The sequence below is a fragment of the Sturnira hondurensis genome, unplaced genomic scaffold (genome assembly GCF_014824575.4).
Source record: "Sturnira hondurensis isolate 20B ecotype Veracruz unplaced genomic scaffold, ASM1482457v3 Scaffold0009372, whole genome shotgun sequence".
Lineage (NCBI taxonomy): Eukaryota > Metazoa > Chordata > Mammalia > Chiroptera > Phyllostomidae > Sturnira > Sturnira hondurensis.
Genome location: NW_028082003.1, coordinates 237,655 through 255,930, shown reverse-complemented (window position 1 = coordinate 255,930; position 18,276 = coordinate 237,655). Strand labels below are relative to the sequence as shown.

The following is an 18,276-nucleotide window of genomic DNA, read 5'->3' as shown; positions in this document are numbered from 1 at the left end:
AAATATATGATAAATAAAACACATTTCATTTAGGAAATATAATGGAGCAGATTTAATCATTTCTGTGCATCTCATTGATTCTAAGCTTTAGTTACTGAATTTCTTGAATTATTTTCCAAATTACTTTTTTCTAGTATTGTGAATCATAATAATCATAATTTTGAAATATAATACAGGTAAAATACTTTGAAATTTGGAAAACATTTTATTTTTTTCTCCTTTTTATTTATTGTTGTTCAAGTACAGTTGTTTCCATTTTCACCACAACATGCCCCCTGCCCCACTCCTCCCCCTGTCTCAGCCTCAACCTACCCCATTTAGCTTTGTCCATCTGTCCTTTATATTGTATCTTGATGGCCCTTCCCCTATTATTCCTCTCCCCATTCCTCTCTGGTTACTGTCAGGTTTTTTTTAATGTCTTTAGTTGTGTTTAGCTTGCTTCTTTGTTTTGTTGGTTAGGTTCTACTTATAGGTGAGATCATATAGTATTTATCTTTCACTGCGTGGCTTACTTCGCTTAGCATAATGCTCTCCAGTTTCACCTATGCTGTTGCAAAGGGTAGGAGCTCCTTCTTTCTTTAAACATACCGAAGTATTTTGATGCACTCATTTACCAATGGGCACCTAAGCTGCTTCCAGCACTTGACTATTGTAAAATGTGCTGCTATGTATGTTGTGGAGCATGGGTTCTTTTGAATTAGTGTTTCAGGATTCTTAGGGTATAATGCCAGCAGTGGAATTGCTGGGTCAAATGGCAGTTGCATTTTTAGTTATTCAAGGAAATCCCATACTGCTTTCCACAGTGGCTGTATCAGTCTGCATTCCCACCAACAGCACACTCTGGTTCCCTTTTCTCCACACCCTCTCTAATGCTTGTTTGTTTATTTGTTTACAATGGCCATTCTCACCAGTGTGAAGTGGTATCTCATTATAGTTTTAATTTGCATCTCTCTGATGGCTAGAGATGCTGAGCATCTTTTCATATGTCCCTGGCCCTTCTTATGTCCTCCTTGGAGAAGTGTCTGTTCAAGTCCTTTGCCCATTTTTTAATTGGGTTTTTGTCTTACTGGAGTGGAGTCATGTGAGTTCTTTATATATTTTAGAGATCAAACCATTGTCCAAGGTATCATTGGCAAATATGTTTTCCCATACAGTTGGTTCTCTTTTCATTTTAATGGGGTTTCTTTAGCCATGCAGAAGTTTTTCATTTTAGGGGGATCCCATTTCTTTATTCTTTCCTTTATGTCCCTTCTTCTAGGGGACATATCAGTGAAAATATTGCTGCATGGAATATCTGATATTTTCTTGCCTCTTTGTTCTCTTCTGGGACATTTATGTCACAACTTATATGTAAGTCTTTTATCCAACTTGAATTTATTTTTGTGTATGGTGTAAGTTAGTGATTGAGTTTCACTTTTTTGCATGTAGCTGTCCAGCTCTCCCAACACTATTTGTTAAAGAGACTATTTTTACTCCATTTTATGCTGCTCTCTTTTTGTCAAATATTAATTGACCATAGAAACTTGGTTTTATTTCTGGGTTGTCTATTCTGTTCCATTGGTCTGTGTGTGTGTTCTTATCCCAGTATATACTATTTTGAATACAGTGGCCTTGTAATATAGTTTTATATCAGGTATTGTAATCCCTCCTACTTTGTTCTTCTTTCTCAGAATTGCTGCAGCTAATTCAGCTATTCAGCTTTATGGTTCCATATAAAATTGTTTAAATGTTTGTTCTATCTGTGATATATGTCATGGTACTTTAATAGGGATTGCATTGGATCTATAAATTGCTGTTGATAATGTTGGCATTTTGATTATGTTAATTCTTTCAATCCATGAACATAGTATATGCTTCCATTTATTTGTGTCCTCCTTTATTTCTTTACTCAGTGTTGTGTACTTTTTTGAGTACAGGTCTTTTACCTCCTTGGTTAGGTTTATTCCTAGGTACTTCATTTTACCTGTTGCTATAGCAAATGGGATTTTTTCTGTATTTCTTATTCTTATCTTTCATTGTTGGTGTGTAAAAATGCCTTTGACTTCTGAATATTGACTGTTGTTTTCCAAATTCACTTATTACATGGAGTAGTTTTTGGTGAGGTTTGTAGGGTTTTTTATGTACACTGTCATATCATCTGCAAACAATGACAATTTTGCTTTCTCCTTTCCAACTTTGATGCCTTTTATTCCTCTTTCTTGTTTGATCACTGTAGCTAGGACTTCCAATACTACGCTGAGTAGAAGTGATTAAAGCAGACATCCTTGTCTTGTTCCTGATCTTAGTGGGAAAGCTTTTAGTTTTTGCCCATTGAGTATGATGTTAATGATAGGTTTCTCCCATATGGCCTTTATCGTGTTGAGGAATGCTCACTCTGCTCCTACTTTTGCTCAGTGTTTTTATCATAAATGGGTGGTATACCCTATCAAATGCTTTTTCCACATCTATTGATATAATCATATGATTTTTGTCTTTGCTTTTGCTTATGTGATGTATTATGTTTATTGATTTGCAAACGTTATACCATCCTTGCATCACTGGGATGAATCCCACTTGGTCATGATGTATAATCCTTTGAATGTATTGCTGGTTGCGGTTTGCAAATATTTTGTTGAGGATGTTAACATCTGTGTTCATCAGTGATATTGGCCTGTAGTTCTCTTTGTTGTGTCTTTATCTGGTTTTGAAATTGGGATGATACTGGCTTTGTAAAAAGAGTTTGGGAACCTTCCATCTTCTTGGGTTTTTTTGGAATAGTCTGAAGGATAGGGGTTAGCTCTTCTTTAAACATTTTGTAAAATTCTGCATAACCATCCAGTCCAGAGCTTTTGTCTACTGGTAGTTTTTTTATTACTGCTTCATTTCTATCAATTGGTCTGTTCAGGCTTTCTGCTTTTCTTCATTTGGTTTTGGGAGATTATGTTTTGGGATATTTTATTTTCCCAGAAATTTGTCCATTTCATCTTGTTTTTCAAACTTCTTGATATATATTTGTTTGTAGTAATTTCTTTTTAAAAAAAAAATTAACAAAAAAATACAATTGAAGTATAATTTTCTGCCTTTCCCCCCCAGCTCTCCTCCCCACCCCAGCCTTTATATTCCTTTGTATTCTGTAGTATCAGTTGCAATCTCTTCTCTTTCATTTCTGATTTTGTTTATTTGGGTCCTCTCTTTTTTTTCTTGATGACTCTGCTTAAAGGGTTGTCAATTTGCTTTATCTTTTCAAAGTACCGGCTCCTGGATTTATTTACTCTTTGGATTGTTGTTTTATTCTCAATGTTATTTAATTCTGCTCTGATCCTGGTTATTTGTTTCCTTCTCTCTCTGGGTTTAGTTTGTTGTTGTTCCTCCAGTTCTTGTAGATGTGGCATTAGGTTGTTTACTTGAAAATTTTCTGTTTTGTTCAGGTAGGTCTGTATTGCTATGAACTTCCCTTTCAGGACTGCCTTTGCTGTGTTGCGTAAGTTTTGGACTGTTGTATGTTCATTGTCATTTGTTTCCAGAAACTTTTTGACTTCTTTCTTAATCTCATTATTAACCCATTCATTGTTTAATACCATGCTATTCAATCTCCATGAATTTGAGGGGGGTTTTTTTTGAGGTTGGTTTCTAGTTTCAGTCCCTTGTGGTCAGAGAAAATGCTTGATAAGATTTTAATTTTCTGGAATTTGTTGAGGTTGGTTTTGTGTCCTTCTGTGTTCTGTGTTTGAAAATGTTGCATGTGTCTTTGAAAAGAATGTGTACTTTGCTTGTCTAGGATGAAAGTTTATAAATGTGTGTGTTAAGTCCATTTGACCTAGGGCATTGTTCAATGCCACAATATCTTTGTTGATATTTGGTTTAGAAGATCTATTCATTTTTGACAGTGAGGTGTTAAAATCCCCGACTATAATAGTGTTGCTGTCTACATCTTTCTTGAAGTCCTCCAATATTTTACTAATATATTTGAATGCTCCTATATATTGGGTGCATATATGTTTACAATGTTTATGTCTTCTTGAAGGATTTTTCCCTTGAGTATTATGAATTGTTCTTTAATGTCTGTTTTTATGGCTTTGTTTTGAAGTCTATTTTGTCTGATATAGGTATTGCTACTCCAGGTTTTTTTTTCCTGTCTGTTTGCTTGGAATATTTGTTTCTAGCCCTTCACTTTCAGTCTGTAGGTTTTTGTTCTGAGATGGGTCTTTTGTAGGCAGCCTGTGTGTGGGTCATGTTTTCTTATCCAGTCAGCTACTTATGTTTATTGATTGGAGAATTTAATACATTTAAATTTAAGGTTATTATTGATTTTTTTTCCATTTTAAATTATTATTTTTATTTATTTTTTTAATTTTTATTTTTATTTAATTCTTGTTCAAGTACAGTTGTCTGTCTTATATTCCCAGCCCTGCCCCCTCCAGTGCTCCCCACCTCCCTCCCATTTCCACCCCCCACCTTAGTTATTGTCCATGTGTCCTTTTATACTTGTTCATGTGAGTCCATCTCCTTTTCCCCTATGATTCTCTCCCCTTTCTCCTCTGGACCCTGTCAGCCTGTTCCGTATTTGAGTGTCATTGGTCATATTTTGCTTGCTTGTTTGTTTTGTTGTTTAGATTCCTGTTAATGGTGATATCATATGGTATTTGTATTGATTCATTTTCCCCCTTTGTACCTGTGTTCTTCTCTTACTCTTTTCCTTCCTCTTATTATAGCAGTCACTTTAGTATATCTTGCTGTGCTGGTTTGGTGGAGGAGTATTCTTTCAGCCTTCTTTTGTCTGGAAATCTTCTTATTTCATCTTTAAAAAGAAGGCAGTTCTGACATATGCTACAAGTTCAATGAACTATGAGGACCTTATGCTCAGTGAAATAGGCTTGCCACAAAAGGACAAATACTGTGTAAGTCCACTTATATGAGGAACTTAGAATAGTCAAAATTATAAAAATAGAAAATGCAGTTGCTGGTGTATAGTGACTGGGGGTTGGTAGAATGGGTACTTATTGTTTAATGGGGACAGAGTTTCAGTTTTACAAGATGAAAAGGGTCATGGTGATGGATGGTTGTGATGGTTACACAACATTATAAATGTACTAATACTGAACTGTACATTTAAAATGATTAAAATGGTACATTTTATGTTATGTGTATTTTACCAAAAAGAGAAAAAAGGGAAGGAAAAAACTGATGGTGTTCAAGTGTGTTTTGATTTAACTTGCTTTCCCCCCCAACCCCGGAAAGCCACTTTTTTTAAAATTTATTTATGTATTTATCTTTAAAGGGGAAGGGAAGGAGAGAGGAAGAGAAACATCAATGTATGGTTGCTTCTTGTGCATCCCCTGCTGGGAACTGGCCTGCAGGGAACCGACCTGCAACCCAGGCATGTGCCCTGACTGGGAATCGAACCACGACTGTCTGGTTCACAGGCCCGCGCTCAATCCACTGAGCTACACCAGCCAGGGCTCCACTTTTTTTTCTATTTGGAGATACCCTATATAGTTACATAGAAAATAGACGATGAAAATGGGCCATAATAAAAACCAAGCAACTATGAAAAGGCTCTTCAAAGGAAAAGTTTTTTGTTCCTCCCATATTTTTTGCAAGAAGCAGAATTTCCAACTTGAGGTTCTGCACTTGCCAGGTGCTCTAGGCAGCTGGCTAGGTTTTCTGGCATGTGTATAACGATTTGTGTGTGTGTGTGTGAAAGGTCACTTGACATTCTCATCATTAGCCTTAATTTTCTTGTTCTCAACAGTTCCCTGTCTATAAAATGGAACAAGTGTCCTGCTATGAAGATTGAATCAGTTAGTTCACATAAGGAGATAGTAAATCCACAATAAATATTAGCTCTTGTCATTGTTGTGGTATTGGTTCTATTTTCTTACTAAGGAGTCTTTTTTAAGAGTCTCCACATAGTACCTCAGGGCCCCCAAGCATGCTCTTTTCTTAGGGCCTTTACACTTACTGTTTGTTCTTTATATCTGCAACTGTCAATTGTGGTTGCCTTCCTTTGCTTCAGAGCTCTTTAATGTCCCTCACAGTCTTCCTTTCTAAAATAGCACCCTCTCATCACTCTCTATCCTCTTCTTATGCTTCATTTTCTGCCTATCGCTTATATTGGATATTTACTGTGTACTGCCTATCACCCTGACTAGAATGTGAGCTCCATGACAGATATTGCTTGACTTGTTCATCTTGTATCCCCAGACTCAAGAACACTGTCTGGCACTTTGCAAATATCTTGGTGAATAATACATCTCTTAAATGATCTCTCTAGTGAGGCCATTTGAAAAACAAGACATCAAATTGTATTGCTCCACATTATAACTCCTCAGGTATTTACACAGGCACTTAAACATGGACTTTTGTGTGGAGTTGCTTGTGCACCAGGATCTTTGAACTCTACAGCTGTGTTTGTTAATCTCTAAGAGATAACACCTAAGAAAAGTAAATTCCATTTATCACTGGCTTTTGTCAGCCACCTCTTCATCAGGCTTCATAACGTGAAGAAATGAAGTATGCCATGGGAAATTGTAATTCCCCTGAGCAGGCTTGGAAGGAGAGCACCAGGTAAAGGCGCATGGATCATGACTATTAACAGACATAAATAAATATTTAATAAAATGTATCAATTAACTATTGTGGCAATAATGCTACTTAACAAACCACCCCAAAACTCAGTGGCTTGCAACTTACATGTCTGCAGATCAGCCAAGTTCACCTGTTCTAGGCTGGATTTGACTATACTTGGCTCCCAGCAGTTGAGTTTTGTTCTAGGCCTTGTCATTCTTCTGAGATCAGTTAGGCTACTGGGCCTTATTCTTTTTATGGCAGAGGTCAAAAGCTCTCAAAGGAGGTGAGCAAAACACACACAACACGTCTTAAAAAGGCATAAGCTGGAAACTAGCACATGCCACTTCCGACATACTCCATTGGGCAAAGCAGGTCCCGTGGCTAAGCCCAACATCATGGAGTTGAGAAGTATACAAGGTCTGTTCAGAAGATACCCAGCCATGTAATATGAAAAATAGAGGCATTTATTGAACAAGAAACATGGTACGTAAGGCAATGATTCCTCAATCCCCTTCAAAGTAGGCACCTTGGGACCTCACACAGTTCTCCCTGTCTCCATTGTATTTCCCTGAATCTCACCAATGGTCTGAAATCTCTTGCCTTTCAAAGGTGATATTAGTTTGGGAAAATTCAAAAGTCACAGTGTGCCAAATCTGGGCTGTAGGTGAGCTGAGTCACTGAGGTGATTTGATGTTTCACTGAAAAACTCTGCTTGAGACATGATGCATGAACAGGCACATTGTCTTGATGAAGCTGCCAATCACCAGTTGCCCACAGCTTCAGTCTTCTGAATCATCCAAATACTTTCCACAGAGGACTGTTAAAGCTTAGTGCACTACTCGCTCACTCATTTTGAATGCAACAACCACACAGTGCACAGGCTGATTCAACAACATCTACCACCCTCTCTGACTAGTACAGTGAACTCATCATTGTTTACATATGTGTGTTCCAGTCTGCTCTGTTTGGCTGCCCCCTACTCTCTTCTGACCTCAGAAGAATTGGCTGCCAGGTTACATGGAAGTCATGTAAACCATTCTTGTTATATTAACAATGGCTAGACTTTTTCTGTATAGACTTTGCACTCCTTGCTGTGGCAGTCAGCATCCACACAGAATCCCCAATGATCCCAACGTCCCGGTATTCACATCCCTGAGGAGTCCCTTCCCACAACTGTACCAAGGTTGATATGTGACCAATAGCATATGGGAGAAGTAGAGGTGTTCCTCTTCTAAGATTAGGTTATGAAAGACTCTGCAGTTCCCCTTTCCCTCTCTCCCTCTGTCTTGGACCATTCATTCTGGGGGAAGCTGGCTGGCATGTCATAAGCATCCCTACAGAGACACCTAAATGACAGAAAGCTGAGGCCTTCTGTCACTAGCCATATGAGTGAGCCATCTTAGAATCAGCCTCTCCAGCTCTGGCTGGTCTGGCTTAGTTGGTTGGAACATCATCTCATAACCAAAGGTTTGCATGTTCATTCACAACTAGTGCCATACCTAGTTTGCGGGTTTGGTTCCTGGTCCACCCCAGTCTGGGTGCATACAGGAAGCAACCAATTGCTACTTCTTTGTCACATTGATGTTTCTCTGTCTCCTTTCCTCTCCTTCTAAAAAGCAATGAAGAAATGTCCTTAGGTAAGGATAAATATAAATAAAGAAATTAAAAAATGAATGAACCTCTCCAGTACAGTCAAACCTTTAGGTAACCACAGCCCAGCTCATATCCTAATGTAACCTCGTGAGAGACCCTGAGCCAGGACAACCTAGCTCAGTGGCACCTAGATTCCTGACCCTCAGAAACTGTACAGGACAATGAGTTTATTGTTTAAGCTGCCAAATAGGGAGGTCATTTATTATGCAGCATTGGAAACTCACACAACTCAGGATGCAATAGAGAGAATAGATTGCAGGTGGATGAAAATAGAAGCAGGGAAAAACTATTATATTATCTACATCCTTTCTTCTCAAACTGTGGTCATGGACAAGTGGTATTATCTTCCTTGTGGCAACTGCTTAAAATACATCAGCTAGGCCTCCTGAATCAGAATCTGCATCTTAACAATAATGCAGACCCCAGCTTGTGGGGTCTGTGACATTGTGAATTAGACACGAGACAAATTCACATGGACTACTGAGTCCTGTGAAGGGAAAGGGACGGTAGAGCCACTCTCTCAAGGGGAGAGTGCCCTGACCCTTGCCTTGACAGGCTTTTATTGCTTTTCTGGGCACATTACATGATGGTCCTTATTTACTATGCAGAGGTTCACTTTAGGTGGTTACCTTTTACAGAAAACAAAGGAGAGGATGCCCCTAATCACATCACAGAGAAGGATGTTGCAGATCAAGGGCAAAAGTGGTTGAACCAGTTACACTACATACTGAGGAGGTTCAGCACAGATTTTAGGAAGTTACAGTAAGCACTTGATGCCTCAATATCGGGTGAGGGAGTTTTAGCAAAAAGCAAGTCTCAAAGTGGCATAGGTACATGCAGGCCTGACTCCCCATGGGAGAACCTATCCGTGGGTGTGGGTCCTGTGCATCTCCGAGTGGGAGTTGGGCCCACATCACACAGAATAGTCTCCTATAAACAAGATTCCCAGAGGAGTCTTTGCTGAAGTTTGAGGAGCAGTTCTGTAGGTAACAGCTGGGTAAGTCAAGTGCCATGCTACACTTTTCAATCCTGGCTTACCAAGTCTGGCATGTTCCATAAATTGCGTCATTTTCCCAAGCCTCACGTTTTTTTCCTATAAAATGGGAATAATAATGGTGCTGCCCTCGTAGGGTTATATGTGACGGTATAAATGAAATTGTGCACAGCAAGTGCATAGTGCCTGGCACAAGGTTATGGCCTCAAAACTGTTTGCTCTTTTTCATTGACTTGACCTGACCTGTGCATTTTCTTCCCTAAGAATATATTCTTAATCATTTCCTGATAGTTTTCCTTAATATTTTTATTTTTATTTTTGTCAAAGATAATCCTGTTTTTTAAAACATCCTTGAGCTAATCAGAAACACCTGTATTTGTGCCCAGTGTGAACCATACCCCAAAATGAAGGTGACTGGTTTTATTATCAGTTTCTATACCTAGTTCTCAGGGCAATTTTCAGGGCTACTCTGGAAGCTGAAATAGGCCACAGCACTATAAATAGTGAGTTTGGGCTGCTCGGAACCTAGTTTCCCAAGCCAGGTCCTTCCTTTCCTCCTGCCTGGCCCCATAGTTATTGAAATATACTCTGGGTTATATCTGCAAGTGGGCTCTCCTTAGTATGTCCCCAAAATGCTTTGGCAACTGACCAGACTCTCTGTAAAAAACCCCTTTTTATTTGCTCATTCACAATATGTGCCCTATATGTGACAAAAGCTGATAAACCTAATTCCTAGAAATAAATGAGAAAACTGCCAATTAGCACAACTGGCTACATAATCTGCACGGCTGAGTGTGAAATAAAATGCAGAGCCCCCTGTTCAAAGTTATAAAGAGTTTCTCAATGGCAACAGCAGAGCACTAGAAGGAGTGTGAGGCCTTTCATAGCTAGCCCTGCATACAAGGCACCCAACTTTTTTTTTAAAGATTTTATTTATTTATTTTTACAGAGAAGGGAGGGAGAAAGAGAAGGAAAGAAGCATCATTATGTGGTTGCCTCTCTCACACACCCCACTGAGAGAACTGGCCTGTAACTTAGGCATGTGCCCTGACAGGGAATTGAACTGGTGACCCTTTGGTTCACAGCCTGCGCTCAATCAACTGAGCTACACCAGCCAGGGAGCACCCAACTTTTATATAGTCTTTTTCTTTGGTGGAAAAGTTTATGTGTGAATTGCTAAATCTTATTGACTTAAAAACCATAGAAATGGACTATTTTTCACAATTCACTGGTTAACTGGGTGGTTCTTCTGCTGGTTTCTCCTTAACTCACATGTCTGCATTCACCTGGTGAATGGGCAGAATTGGTAGGTTCACCCTGGCCTCTCTCACATGTCTGGGGTGTTGGTGGTGGCTATTGGCTAAGGTACTTCAGTTCTACTCCACGTGCTTCTCATCCTGCATGAGGCCAGACCCACTTTCTTACATTATGGAAGGAACATTACAGGGCCACAAAAATGGAATCTCCAAGCCTTATTGATGCCTAGACTCTGGAACTTGCTCAGAGGCTCACCTATATTGAAAAGGTGGGGTGTAGACTCACCACTTAAAGAGTAGCAAACTTGTCAAAGGGGCAGGGATCCAGGAAGCTGTGATTTAATGGGGGGCACAGCATAGGAGTTGTTAAACTTTAGCTGGCATCAGAATTATCTAGACAACCTGTTAATACACAAATTGTTAGGCTCCACCCCCAGACTATTTGAGTCAGTAGGATGTGGGTGTGACCTGAGAACTTGCATTTCAAATTAGTTCTCAGGTAATGGCTGATGCTGCTAGTTTAGGGACTGTGCTTTGAGCCATTTGTGGAGGGGTTAGGTGTCCAGAGCAGTCCAGAACAGTGGCTTTCAACCTTGACTGTACATTAGAATCACCTGGGCAGCTGTAACCACATAAATGTCTGCTCTGATTATTAATGATTATTATTAAGATACCAAAACATTGTGCAGTAGTATGGTCTTTGGCCTAGCAAACTTTGCTGTAATTTAATCCTATAAATTATTGGAAAGTTCACTGACTACCTTAAATTTGTTTGCAAATTAATCATTCCTGATTATTTGGGTAAGCCAGTACCAAGAAAAGCTGGATGAACTTTATGTCAATTGTCACCAACTGAGGTGTTGGGGGAAATTCCATTCTTTCAAGTGTGTACTGTGATAGGTCTTTATTATTAAAAAGACAAGTAAAAAAAAATAAAATAGATGGGGCTTTCTGGAAGAAGACCTCTCTAGAACTGCACTGAAAACACTGCCTCACTAAAAAGCAGCTACTGTATGAGTCACACAGACCCTTCCTCCTGAGCACACACTAGTAGCCTTGATTCTCAAATTGTATGGGGCATCTAATAGCAGGCTGGAGGCTCACTCTCTTGAGCATTGCTGCAGGGCTTGCACTGTGCCACTGTTCCAGTAACTGCAATATAGTAAGTCCTTTACTCAAAAGCAATGAGGAAACCTTCAGAGAATAATCCAGAGAGGATAGTTGTTGCTATGTTTTTGTCTGTTTTGCCAAGAAGCAGGGGGAACAACTGAGCTAAAAGGAATTAGAAGTATGTATACTTCTATGAAAGGTTAATTTCAGAAGTCCATGCAGTTGCTTCTTTCATCTTCCCTACCTGTGAGCAACACCTCACAGCTCAAATACCTCTGTACCAGCTGATTATTGCCTTAATTTATACAATTATAGAATAATTTGTGCATTCAATAAATTATAAAGCCTTGGAAGGAAGCCTCCCCAAGATTCCTACTTATAAAAACCTATGGGAGCCTTGGCCAGGTGACTCAGTTGGTTGGAAGCTTTGTCCTGTATACCCCCTAAAAAGGTTGCAGGTTTGATTCCAAGTCAGGGGACATTCCTAGGTTGTGGGCTCAACGCTGGCTAGGGCGTGGGTAGGAAGTAATGAATTGATGTTACTCTTTCATCTCTCTCTCTCTCCCCCTACCCCTCTCAAATCAATGAACATATCTTACGGTGAGAATTGTAAAACAAACAAACATGAGAGGCTCTTTCTAGAAGATAAACAAGAAAAAATGGCCAACGAGCACATGAAAAGGTGCTCAATGTCATTATCATTAGGAAAATGGAAATCAAAACTACAGTGAGATACCACTTTACAGCCATTATGATGGCTATAATAATAATTTTTAAATTGGGAAATACTAATATTGGCAAGGATGTGAAGAAATTAGAACTCTTAGTCACTGCTGGTAGAAATAAAATGATGTAGCCACTGTGAAAAGCAGTTGGTGATTTCTCAATAAATTAATCCTGAAATTATGAACTACCACTTTACTCCTAGGTAAATACTCAAAAAATTGAAAATAAATGTTCAAACAAAAACTTNATCAAAACTACAGTGAGATACCACTTTACAGCCATTATGATGGCTATAATAATAATTTTTAAATTGGGAAATACTAATATTGGCAAGGATGTGAAGAAATTAGAACTCTTAGTCACTGCTGGTAGAAATAAAATGATGTAGCCACTGTGAAAAGCAGTTGGTTATTTCTCAATAAATTAATCCTGAAATTATGAACTACAACTTTACTCCTAGGTAAATACTCAAAAAATCAAAAATAAATGTTCAAACAAAAACTTGTACGTGAATATTCTTAGCAGCTCTATTAACAATAATCCATCAATGGGTAAATGGATAAACTAAATGTGGCATAACTATACAATGGGATTTTGTTCAGGAAAGAAGTGCTGACACATGCTACAATGTGGATGAAACTTGAAAGTATTATATGCTCAGTGAAAGAATGCAGACACAAAAAGTAACATATTAGATGATTCAATTTATATGAAATGTCCAGGATAGGCAAATCCATAGAGACTCTGGATCTAAACAGTAAAAATAATGTATGCAGACTAAAGAAGATTAGTGGATGACAGGGACTAGGGAGAGGGGAGAATGAGGAGTGACTGCTTAATGCATATGGGATTTCTTTTAGGGGTAGTGAAAGTCTTCTGGAACTAGATAATGATGATCGTTGTACAACATTATGAATGCATTAATGCCACTGAACTGTACTCTGTAAAATAGTTAAAATGGTAAATTTTGTTATGTGTATTTTATCACAGTTTTTTTAAAAAAATTGGGGTTACTGGTGACTCTAATGAAAATCTAGTGGAAGAGGGAGCAATTGGCTTCCCAAAGTCAAATTACTAAATGAGAAGAAAGATGGAAACTCTCTATTGACTAGGGAGAAACAAAAGGGAATGGTGGTTCTGCAGCTGTGAAATCATTGATAGTGAAACCAGACTCAATTGAGTCCTTTCAAGAATTGTGTTTGTGTCCCACAGTTGGATGTGTGGTTGTCTCTAAAAAGTTAAAACTCAAATATTTGGAGTTCCGGCCAAGATGAAGGTGTAGGTAGAAACCCTCGTCTTCCTTGCACAACCAAAAGGAGGATAACAACCAATCTAAAATCAATAAACAACCAAAAGTGCCAGAAAATCAAACTGCATGGAACTCCAACAACCAAGGAACGAAAGAAAAAATCAACCAAAACAACTAGACCAGTAAGGGGACAGACAACACGGCTGACTCAGAGAGACCTTGGAGAGGTAGCTGAGGGGTGGGGCTGGCTACAGAGCTTGGTGGGCTTAAGGGGAAAACTGAGAGTTAGAGCTGACTGTGGGCTACTGTTGGGGTTGCTGCAGTGGGATTTTCTCCTAGTCTCACAGGAGAGATGAAAACTGTGCTAGAGATAAGCAGGTGAGCTATACTGCTTCCTCTCTGTCCCCTCCCCCTTAGGCAGTGCTGTTTTGTAGCGAAGAGGGCTTCCCTGCTGGAGTGAACACCTAAGGCCCTACTGCCTTACAACCTATCAGCTGGGCCAAGACAAAGAAATATGGCCCAAATGAAAGAACAGAGCAAAACCTCAGGACTAAGCAATGAGGAGATTGCCAACCTATCTGATGAAGAATTTAAGCCCTGGTAATCAAAATGCTCATAGAACTGATTGAGCTTGGTTGAAAAATGAAAGAACAAATGAAAGATGTCTAAAATGAAATAAAGCAAAATATTAAGGGAATCAACAGTGACAGGAAGAAAACCAGGATTCAAAGCAATGATTTGGAACAAAAGGAAGAAATAAGCATCCAACCAGATCAGGATGGAGAAAGAAGAATCCAAAAAATGAAGACGACTGAAGATTCTCTGGGACAACCTGAAATGTTTCAATATCCGAATTATAGGGGTGTCAGAAGGAGAACACCAGCAAGAAATTGAGAACTTATTTCAACAAATAATGAAGGAAAACTTCCCCAGTCTAGTGAAGGAAATAGACCTCCAGAAAGTCCAGGAAGCCCAGAGAATCCCAAAGAAATTGAACCCAAAGAGGAACACACCAAGGCACATCATCATTAAGTTACCCAAGATGAAAATTAAGGAGAGAATCCTCGAAGCAGCAATAGAAAAGGAGACAGTTACCTACAAAGGAGTACCCATTGGATTATCAGGTGATTTCTCAAAAGAAACCTTGAAGACAAGAAGGAGCTGGAAGGAAGTATTTGAAATCATGAAAGGCAAGGACCTAGATCTAAGATTAATCTATCCAGCAAAGCTTTCATGTAAAGTGGAAGGGCAGATAAAGTGCTTCCCAGATAAGGTCAAGTTAAAGCAGTTCATCATCACCAAGCCATTATTATATGAAATTATAAAGGGACTTATCTAAGAAAAAGTAGATAAAAATATGAACAGTAAAATGACAACAAACTCACAACTATCAACAAATGAACCTAAAAGAAAAAAAAAACAATGAAAACAATAACTAAGCAAACAACCACAACAGGAACAGAATCAGAGAAATGGACATCACATGGAGGGAGTTCAATGGGGATGGGTAAGGGAGGAATAGGGTGGGAAAGGTACAGGGGAAAAAGAGGCATAATTAGGAGGCATAAAATAGATGGGGAGATATAAAAAATGGTATAGGAAACAGAGAATTCAAAAACTTCTATATACAACCCATAGACATGAACTAAGGAGGGGGGAGTGCTGGAGGGTTGGGGGGCAGTGTGGAGGGGGGATAAAGGGGGAAAATTGGGAAAACAGTAATACCATAATCAATAAAAGCACTTAAAAACTCAAATATTTGCAGTGATCACAGTAGGAAACTTGGATCCCAATGACTAGAATAGGAAGCCACAGACCCAGTGGCATTCCAGAAAAGCAGGAGGTTGGCCCCTGACTGTGACAATATCACATGCAGTACAGCTGGGAAGGAACTTCCTTTTTAGACAAGCCTGTGTTCTCCTGCGCTTTCCTCTCTGGGGCTTCTTCATTCATTTCCCATAAAACACTGGATCCTGTGGGTATGTGGGATTTCCATTTCTGCTTCAGCGTATCCTGCATCCCTCTCAGCAGCTGAGACTCCAGTTTCTGGATGTCAGGTCAGCAGGTCTGAGTTGTGGCTTCAAGAGCACAGAAATCAACCTCTTTGGGCACCTAGGATCCGCGGTTATATGGGAGAGGGCCACTGCCTAGAAAGGGGCACATTGATCTAGACTTGCAGTGTGTGACAACCTCAGTTCCACATACTAGTTCCAATATAGGTACTTCTTCCAGAATATAAAAAACTACTACCACATTTAAAATGAACAGAGTCCATTAAACAAGGAATGCCCCAAAGTGACTGTGTTTACGGTTAATCTAAAGAGCTGAGCCAGGAATTCATTATCATGGGGATATATTTCTCAAGCTGTCTCTCAGGAGTCATTGAAACTTTAACATATATTTCAAAATAAAGTTGATATACACCCACATACATAAAATCACTCCATTTTAGTCTAGGAATTCACCTCATGAGGAGTATTCTCCAGCCAGTGTAGAAGTAGAAGGATGAAGCAGAAAGGAGTTGGGTGTGAGTGGCTGTGGTTTTTGTGTCCTCTACTGCTTTCTCACCTTGGAATTCTGGATCAGCCAAGACTGTTCGCCCTCTTCACCTTTGCACAGGCTTGGGTTTCTCTCTGAAAGACCATTACACTCCACCCCCTCTGCCCCACCCCTCTGCCCCTCTGACTGTAGTTCATGCTTCAAAACTCAGCCTATAGGTCACCTCCTCCGTGAATGTTTCCTGACCATTCCAGGATGAGTTCAGTGCCCACTTTGTGTTCCCTTGTACCTATGATATTCTTACTCTCACCACACCTCATTAGTCTTACTTCAGTATATCTTGTGCCTCTTACTAGACTCCCTCAAGGACAGAACAGTCTGTCTGTGGTTGAATCCCAACTCTACCATTTCTTAGCTCTGTGACTTTGCAAGCTGTTTAAACTCAGTGGAATGGGAATAATCATTCCTGCTTTATTAGGTTGTTTTGTTGATTAAAATTTCTAAAATACTTAAACAATGCCTGGGACATACATGCTGAATAATATGAGCTATATAATAAAATATAACTAATAATTATAATTACCATTAATTATATCAGTATTCCCAGTGTTTAGCATAAATCCCCGTATGCAGTAGGCACTCAATAAATTGGTATTAAACAGAACTGTGCTTGATAAATTAACTGTGATTAATTTAGAACTCTGCTGTCTAGTAAATAACCACCAACTGCAAGTGACTATTGAGCACTTAAAATGAATCTAGGCCAACTTGAGATGTGCTGTAAGTATAAATATATATGAGATGTTGAAGACTTCATATGGAAAGCAGAAAGTGAAATTATCTCATAAGTAATGTTTTTATATTGATGGTATGTCAAAATTATATTTTGGATCTCTAAGGTCAGATAAAATATATTCTTAAAAATAATGTCACTAGCTTGTTTTCACTTTGTAAAATGAGACTGCAAGGAAATTTAAAATTACATATATAGCTATAGTGTATTTCTATTGGAAAACATGGATTTAGAACGTTTTCCACCCACTGTGAGAATTGCAAATCTTCACACGACCTCATTTATGTTCAAATTTTACATAAGCTTTTTAGGAGTAGAGATAATTCATTTAGAATCAAAAGTCTATCAAATTGGTTTGTAAGGGATTTTCTATGCAGGGCTAACAAGCTGAGGCATAGAAAAGTAGAAAGGGAACTAAAGCTTTGTGGGGATTTTCCAGGTTCGCTGTGATCCTGAAATTCAAGAATTACGTCAGTGGCAGAAGAAACTGCGTGAGGACAGGCACATTCGTGAACGAGTCAAAATTTTCTGGGCCAAACAAGAACGGAAAGGTTGGTTGGTTAATTTCATTAAGGGCTTCATCTCCAGAATTCTGACTGGATATTTTGGGGGTGGGCCCCATGGATCCATGTTAATATAAGGTTTTCTGGGTCTAATGGTCTGCCAGGGTGGAGACGCTGAAGAGGTGCTAGGTTCCCAGTTGTTTTATGCTCTTTAAAGTGTGGGGTTCTCAAGACCTGCATGTCTCAAGCTCTACAAAGCTCATGCGTGATCATACATTTGTTATTTACTTGGCTGTCACTTGTCTTCCTCACTAGAGTGTAAGCTCCATGAGGACAAAAACCTGTTTCTAGTTCAATGCCTAGCACAGAGCAGGCAGTGTATACATATTTGGTTGATGGACCCCTAGGCTACACTTTACATATAAAGAAATAGAGGCCCAGGAAGGTCAAGGGACTTGCCTGAGGTCACAGAGCCAGTGGGCCACCCAGGACTGGGGTGTAGGTGCTCTCTTTCTCTTTTCTGTTACATACTCAAGGAGAAACACAGAGACAAGACATTTTCCTGAATTCTTCCATCAGACCCAAACCCTAGGAATCTCCTGATTGTTACTTGTCTGATTTCTTATGACCTAGGCTTCAGGTTCTTACTTCTTCTATTCTTGTTGACCAAAATGCCTAGGTAAGAGTAGGGACAACCTGCTGCCACCAAGTGTCCTTTGATGTTTCACCTAACTGAATCATTTCTTAAACTCATACACTACAGAGATACTTCCTTTTTTATTTTATTATTTATTATTTATTAAGTTAATTGGGGTGATGTTACCTATTTTAAACCTTATGAATCCAGAGATTCAGAAAATAAATCCCTCAATCAAGGTAACACCATAATTAGACCTCACAGACCTTTGAAACAATTTGAAAATGAATGGTAAACATAAGGTAGT

At 39.1% G+C, this 18,276-nt stretch overlaps 1 protein-coding gene across 1 annotated transcript in view; it reads left to right on the top strand.

The window, feature by feature from the left end:
- IQCK (IQ motif containing K) overlaps positions 1-18,276 on the top strand; it is a 216,423-nt gene that overhangs the window by 108,802 nt on the left and 89,345 nt on the right. Inside the window, exon 8 of the mRNA XM_037057114.1 lies at positions 17,269-17,380. Within this exon, the coding sequence (XP_036913009.1) occupies positions 17,269-17,380 (112 nt within the window). The remainder of the gene's footprint in view (positions 1-17,268; positions 17,381-18,276) is intronic.